Source organism: Nicotiana sylvestris, chromosome 9 (genome assembly GCF_000393655.2).
Source record: "Nicotiana sylvestris chromosome 9, ASM39365v2, whole genome shotgun sequence".
In the NCBI taxonomy this organism is placed as follows: Eukaryota; Viridiplantae; Streptophyta; class Magnoliopsida; order Solanales; family Solanaceae; genus Nicotiana; species Nicotiana sylvestris.
The window spans coordinates 76310323-76318443 of NC_091065.1; the positions used below are offsets into that span (position 1 = coordinate 76310323).

General features: G+C 33.6%; 1 protein-coding gene across 1 annotated transcript; it reads right to left on the bottom strand.

Moving 5' to 3' along the window:
- Window positions 1-3066: 3066 nt before the first annotated feature.
- Window positions 3067-6266, bottom strand: LOC104209995 (uncharacterized). Its single transcript, XM_009758780.2, has 4 exons — window positions 5015-6266; window positions 3879-4086; window positions 3658-3787; window positions 3067-3528 (listed from the first exon to the last, which is right to left on the bottom strand). The coding sequence occupies exons 1-4, from the start codon at window positions 5872-5874 to the stop codon at window positions 3266-3268; spliced, it is 1461 nt and encodes a 486-aa protein (XP_009757082.1). The 5' UTR covers window positions 5875-6266; the 3' UTR covers window positions 3067-3265.
- Window positions 6267-8121: the final 1855 nt, after the last annotated feature.

The window sequence follows — 8121 nt, forward strand, 5'->3', positions numbered from 1 at the left end:
TGAAGGTATCAATCAAGAGAATCTAATTAATAAAAATAAAATAAAATCAAAGTAAGGAAATATAAAATAAAAAGTTACTTTTAATCTTTGGAAATATTTTCCAAAAGATTTTATAATTCAAAATGAGGAATGCCGCCTAATATGTGGAATCTTTGGATAATCTCTCCTTTGTTGTCTATATTCTTGCTCAACAGTTTCTCTCTGCAATCATTCCATAAAAAATGGAAAATTAAAAACATATTATCTTTAAGAAATAAATTAGAAACATGTTACTTACCTGTTATAAACCATTACATATACAAATATACTGATAACTAAAAATTAAAAAAATAAATGGTTAAATTATTGAAAATAAATTAAGGATGAGATATACTTGAAGGAGAAGATTATTGACGCAACTATCTTGTCATTTTTCGATGTGCATAGTTAGGCTGCATTTATTTAAATAAAAAAATTAGCTATTTCCATATAAAAAGAAGCTCATATTTACGTTAACAACTCAAGGATCCAAGATTATGGTGTCACAAAGGTCTATTTCCAACAATTTTTTCATGTGTGTGCAAATGAAAAGCGACTCTGATTTCTAATAGAGATATTTGTTGAGAAAAAATTTCAAATAAAACTCGCATTTCTTTAACAAGCTAAACTTTTGAATCCGGCAAAAAACTATATGATATACGGTTCATTTCTTTGCTAAACCAAAGATTTGAAACCTTCATCTATTAAATACACAATTTTATGCAAATATTTTTTTATAAAAAATCCCTGTTTAAAAAAATATATATAACTACTACCTGCAAATAACGGAGGCTTCCTGAAACATAACGTTATAGATCTGATAGGCATAATAGCTAGGAACTTGTGAAATCTTCTCATAATGACTTCCAGAATTATCACAACTTCGGAACCTAATTAAGGCATATAAAAACATATTAGAATCATTTAGATAAGCGAGTGCAAAGTCCATTTTTTTAAATTAAATATCTTAAGTTTAATACATATATGATTATTAAGGTATTATCTCTAAATAATTCAGATTGTTTATTTTTCAACATGAATATATATATATATATATATATATATATATATATATATATATATATATATATATATAATTTAGCTTATTAATACATTAATAAATACAAAATTAAAATAAAATAACAAGTTATATATTATATCTATAAAAATTAAAAAATTATTCAGATGGTTTGTTATAAAACTATTATTTGCTATTAATGAAGTGCACTTTAAATTCCAGCAACGATGGCAGTTGGAGGGGGGATAGTCAACTGTAAAGTTGTGAGAAGGTGCTTGGTAGTGGTCGTGGACAACTAGCGATGGTGTTTGTGCAATAGTGATCGGTAGTGACTAGCTATGGAAGTGGTTGGTGGTTGTGGCTCTGCGATGAATGTTAGTGGCAGAGATGGTTGTTGATGGTGGTGGTGGTTGCCGATGATAATTTAGCTTGGGAATAGTAGATAGAGTATTTATAAAAGGACACATTTACATGTATATTTAACATCATCTCTCTTTTGATGTTTTCAAGAGTTTATACAATCTAAACCGATCAACTGAACGATTACAGAACATAAATAAAAGCTAGAGAAATTGACTTACATTGTTAAATCAAAGAATCAAGAGAGAGAAGCAGAGAATCACAACTTCACATACGTTCATTTAGAAAAGCTTACAATTGAGTATATTATTGAGCGTACACATGCATCTTATATATAATGCTCGAAATTTAGTTCTACTTTTTCACTAGATTTTTCTAGATTTTATCATATGAATGCCGATAGAATAAAGTTAAATTTTAACAGCTTGGCATCCCAATTTCGTATTTCAAAATTGGTAAGAAGATCTGTTTTAAAATGATATTTTAAATTACCTTCACAATTGGAGAGGATATAATCTCTCTCTATATATATATATATATGCGCGCGCGTATTTGGAACATTTTTAGAAAAAAAGTACTATATATTAAATGGTGCATTTGTTACTTTTAAAGTCAAGATTTGACTCCAATCAACAATATTTATCATACCTAAGCACACACTAGGAGTGTTAGTGATTCTTTGAAAACCGATTGAATCGAAGCTTATCGTGCAATTTTTAGGTTTTTCTTAATAAAATACTCCTAATAGATTTTGATATACTCTACTTGTCGTCACACTCGCACATGCCTTAGTGGCTTGTTTTATCATCTATCTACTTTAAAGCAACTCCAGCATTAGAGGAGTGCCTTATTGGACTGGATTTGTCGAGATGAGAGAGATGAAACATATTTTGCAAGGTTACATGGTCGATCAATACAAGAGTTGTCCATGTGATAGCCGTAGTATAGTCATTCATTTCAGGACAATAAGGTTATGCATTGTCTATTTATTTTAGATATAAGGGGCAATTTCCGAAATGTCCTGAGACAGGACTAGGGCACCACTAGTAGAAGGGAAGGGTAGTCTAAGTCGACTACGATGCACAATGGATCTTTCATCTTCACTTTGTTCATTATAAAACGATTGAATTAACTTTTACACTACTCGTAACTTTAATTTGTAGTAGGTTAAAATTGTCTTATTATGATAGATATCTGTAGATGACCTTGTAGTGTGAAAAATTCTCTTACATTGTCAAAACTCATAAAAGAACAGAGAAAAACCTACAAACTGGGAGCATAGTTGAACTCATAAAAGAATAGAGGAAAACTTATAAACTGAGAGCATTTACATTGAGACTTGAGAGGGAGGGTGATCCTAATTCCTACTTTTTTTTTGCCCTTTTTGCTTTTTGGCACTTCATTATTTGACCTCATTCCTACTCTATAGTTATTTCCAATATAGTGGTAAGTCTGGGTTTCTTGAATCTCTTTAGATACAGAGAAGAACACACAACACTTAGAGATGACATTGCCATTCATGCACCAGCTACCCAAGGTGGCAACTCCAGTCTTACAAAGGAAAGAAAACCCGTCCTAGCTAGGTACAAATCCTGGACCTCCTTTAAATCATGTGATTGTTGCAGTGCTTAGCCTAAAGAAACAAAGCAAATTTGTGAAGCTGGGCCGAGGACACAGCACATTTAGCTCTTATTATAAATCCAAGCTCAAACTGTTATTGATATGTGGTTCAATCACAAGATCTATCATATAAATTAAGTCATCTATATCTTTTTCTTCTTTCCTTTCTATAGCACCGCACTATGAGGTGATCAGAAGAACTGACAAGGAAGCGTAAATCAACCAAAATAAACAATCTGCCTATATGTTTCATTTGTCTATTTTCCACACACCCTTGTTTGGATTTGAATGAGTAATCCTGACTACTTTATGTTTTGGTTGCCGCCGTTTCTTGTTGACATATTGTTGAGAACCAGTATCTACTTTTACCATATCAACTTTTACTATGTGGTGATCAGAAGTTCCTTTTGAGGAGAAAACTGAGTATGAGCCTGGAACAAAGTTATATGGTGAATCCGATGATGAGAGTATGTAATCCACTCGTGTTCCATACTTGCACGTTCCCTGCACACCTGTAAAATTTTCACAAAATTTGAGCCAACAACAGAAAAACGATTGTCATATAAATTGAAACAGAGGGAGCATCTTAAATTATGAGTATTACTTTTGTTTCATTAACAAGAGAATGAAGAGTTGCTTACTCTGTCCTTTGGCAATCATGACAACAGACTCGCATTCCCCAGCAAAATCCTTAGCATCAGTATATTCTTTACTCTTCAAATGCTTCATTATCTCAACTTTTGGTGTTGGTTTTCCCATTTCTTCATAATACTGGAAAGTGATTATTCAAATTGAATAAGGAAAGAAGCAAACACCATATAAATTGATTTTTTTCTTAACTAAGACGTGATTTATAGTGCACCTTTACTATATCTGTCCATCTTTCAGGAGAGTAATCTGTTTCGTCTAGAGAATTTAATCCCCCGGCTAAAATGTGTGGCTTATCAGAGGATTGGATTATTGCATTAATCTGCTTCATACGCCAATTTTCATCCAAGTGATCAAGGTGAGTGCAGTAGAAATTGAATTCTCCAACTCGAGGAACATCAATTGTGGCCTTCAGAACATTTCTGCATTCACATATATCTTTGTTAAAATAAATCAAGTGCTTTATGCTTAAGTGCATTTTGATTAACATAATTGCATTTTACTGTATAAATATCATTCTTAGATTCACTCAACCACTTGTAATACACGAGCTAGTAACTTGATATCCATATTGCGTACTTAAGAAACATATGACTTTACCAGAGGTTCAACACCAGATAACTGAGTTATAACTGATAAAAAGCTGGGTTTTAGTGGTCACTTCTGATAAAGATTATACTTCATACGTATTAAATGATAAATTCTACGGATGCGCTTCATCAGTCAGGCTAAAACTTTTATAGTTCCTGAAATTTTGAAGTAAATGATAAATTCTTTCTGAAATTTATTAATTCATTTATTTTTACGGCTGGCATAAGTTTGTCATGACATAGAAAATGCAGTAAGGTAAAACATGAATCACACATAAAGTACTTTGGGAATTAACTACGAAGTAAGTAGCAACTAATACAAATTTCCTGGAGTATAAGGTGCAGGAAAATACAACCATGACAAAATTGTTTTGGGGGGGAGGGGGGATCCTAATGAGTAATGACAATGGTGCTTTCCGCAGTTCCAGCATTGAATTAGCAATTTATTCAATGAAAAGGGAAAATAAACGAAAAAACATAACTGTTTGTTTCATAATAATATAGTGTATTTGTATGATTGAAAATCTGGGAGCTGAGTTAGGAAAAACAAAAGTGCAAACCTATGAAATAAGGAAAACAGCGTTAGCACTTTCGGTTTAACCTATACGCATTGATAGTGTAAAAATATCACACTTGATTGGTAACCTGGTAAACTGATAACTAACCCGTTAGCACATAGTATTATATTCCATAAATAAAACAATCAGAGTATATGACTTAAGAAGTTGATCGTATGAAGGATTGAGAAATGATTAAGAACCTGAAATCGGAGTCATCAAAAATCTTTTGTATCTTCCAAGACTTAATGGGCCACTTTGACAAAATAGCATTACCATACTCAGGCGCCCAGCTCTCTGCAAATACATAATTCATCCCTAAAGCAGCAGCCAAATCCGACAACGGCTTCATACCTTTCTCCTCCTCTGCTTTAACATCTTGTAAGGCCAAAACATCAGCATTCAACTCTCTCAAAACTTCAACAACACTTCTTCTACTTGTATAACTCTGACCATCTATACGTGGCATACTTACAGTAGACCTTATAGGAGCTTTTCCCCTGCATATATTACTTCCCAAAAACCTCTCACTATCACTATCACATCCCAAAAAGCTTAATCGCCCACTTTTCTTCAAAGATATTTCATTATCTGGTAAATTTATCGACACCCTTAACTTTGATTTAGCAAAAGCTTGCTTCTTTAATAGAGTATCAGCTTCTTTACTAGGATGCAGAGGAGATTGTTTGAGGATACTCTTAGGACGATCATTTGTTGATTTTGCTCTTAAATTATCGGAGTAATAATCATCATTTTCAAAGTCAAAGCTAGCTGACCTGTCAATCTTCTTGGGAAGTGCCGGTGCCATAGAGAAAAGGGCAGCATTGAATGTAGCTACACGTATTGTACGTCCAGATTTAGAACGACCCAATTCATGCCCATTTGTGGGATGGATCAGTGCAGACCCATTTGCATTAGCTGCTTCTTTATCTGATTCAACCTGAGAATTAGATTTTCCTAGCTGTTTGACAGTAATCTTCATCTTGGTCTTTGAACGGCGGCGTATAGGCCATCTTAGACTAAAACAAAACTTCTTCAGCTTTTGGTTGACAACTCTTAGCATGACCAATTAAGAAATGGGAATGAATAGAGAGAGTTGACGGAAGCTGCTTTGGCGAGACCCTCCTTCCAAATGAATGTATTTTTGTCTTTAAATAGTGGCATGAAATATAAATGACTAGTAATAGTATTGTGACCACAAGTGGCGGGATGGTTGGGTCCCTTAATCTTTAATTAGACGTGTCGAATGGGTCTATAAACAGCGAATTAACACGGCCAGTAAATCTTTAGACAGTGATTATCAGTATCAAAAGAGAATAGTTTATGAGGAGTTTGGTTGTGAGTAGAGTTGGAGGAACAGAAGGAGTCTTACTGTTGGTGATAATTGGCAGGTATTTTTAGGGCTCTCTGTTTTAGCACAAAAATTTCTTCTCTCTTTCTGTAAAGGGAGCACTATTGGAAGGCAAATATGACTCTATATGAGGAGAGTGAGGTGGGGGCGGTAACTGCCCCGAGAGGATAGTGGGTGAGAGAACAGGGCGTTTATTGGACAATAGAGATATGTCTCTTTAGATTTTTGATTAAACAATTGGAATATAAAAACAAGAATGATTAGAATATGTTCTGAATAACTCAACTACTCCCTCCTAATCCAGTCGTCATATCTTCATTTTTTAAATCATCATTTGGTGTATACTACTCAAATGTCCATGTTATTTAACTTCTTTTCTTGATGTACTCATGGTAATTACCCAGGGGCGGAGCTACTATTTCAGCCTTATGAGTTCGGGATTATAATTTTTTTAAATTATTGAGTTATAAATTAATAATTTGTATATATTTATTAGGTTTTCATATACAAATACACGGTGTGAACAAAAGCTACTGAATTTAGCCGAACCCGCAACTAACATTGCCCCTGTAATTATCCGTGTCAAAATGGTCTAACAAGATTTATATATATAATTAATAAAGAGAGTGAAAATCATAGGAAGACATAATTTAATTCTTAACAGAATAGCTATTTTTTTTCTTATATGCCTTAATTTTGGTGGAAAAGTTCAATTTGTGTACAAGCTAACTCAGACATCATCCTGATAAAGTAAAAGTCTAACAAGTTATAATTATAAAATCAAATTATTATACCTATAATTAGCACGTCATACAATTACCAAATGCTTACACATATTTATATTGGATCTGTACCCGTGAAATAATCCATATGAGGTCAATATATTTAACTTACAATTCCAGTTACTACTATATTGGTGAGTCAAGACAGACAGTCAATACAAATCAGAATGCAACAGCGAGGAATGGTTTTCTTGCTGGGAAAGCCACGTCACCCAAAACCCGGCGGGCACCACTCCCAGTGCATTAGAGAAATATATCAAGACCATCTCTTATAAGAAAAAAGGAAATGTTATAAATATATTATATTATGGATATTCATTTAGTACTCCGTTGTAAATAATCTTCCTGAAAAAGCTTATTCATATGGGACTTCACCGTAAATACGTTTATCCATTTAGTACTCTATTAGAAATAAACTTCCTGAAGAAGCTTATCACTTCGGTACCCGGTTATGGATAAACATTACTCTCAGTAGAAGATTATCCATTCTGGTATAGTAGCAGCTTACACAGCAGCTTGCAGTAGCAGCTTACACAGCAGCTTGCAGTAGCAGCTTACACAGCAGCTTGCAATAGCAACTTACACAACAACTTGTAGTAGCAGCTTACACAACAGCTTGCATAACAGCTTACACAGCAACTTCCTTTCTTCTATAAATAGAAGAGATTTCAGTTCATTATGTACATCAGTTTGAATTCGAATAATATATCAGTTTCTCTCTATACTTGTCTTTACTTTACAGTCTTTATTTTATAACACGTTATCAGCACGAGACTCTGACATCTCGAGCAAATACTTTGAAAGTATTAGAGGTAAGAACTTTCTTTTCCTAAATAATGTCAAATCTTTCTAAACTTGAATTTGTAGCCCTGGATATATCAGGCAAAAGCTACATGTCTTGGGTGCTTGATGCTGAAATTCATCTTGATGCGATGGGTCTGGCAGACACCATCAAGGATAAAAATCAGGCATCAAACCAAGACCGTGCCAAAGCAATGATATTCCTACGCCATCACCTTGATGAGGGCCTGAAAATGGAATATCTCACTATTAAAGATCCAGTCATACTGTGGAATAATTTGAAAGATAGATATGACCACCTGAAGATGGTCGTTCTTCCACAGGCACGTTATGATTGGACTCATCTAAGGCTACAAGATTTTAAATCTATCAGTGA

Coding starts and splice junctions, on each gene's coding strand:
- LOC104209995 (XM_009758780.2), bottom strand. CDS start 5,874: ATGCTAAGAGTTGTCAACCAAAAGCTGAAGAAGTTTTGTTTTAGTCTA. Junction 3,788..3,878: donor GATGGACAGATATAGTAAAG/GTGCACTATAAA, acceptor ATCACTTTCCAG/TATTATGAAGAAATGGGAAA. Junction 3,529..3,657: donor CATGATTGCCAAAGGACAGA/GTAAGCAACTCT, acceptor AAAATTTTACAG/GTGTGCAGGGAACGTGCAAG.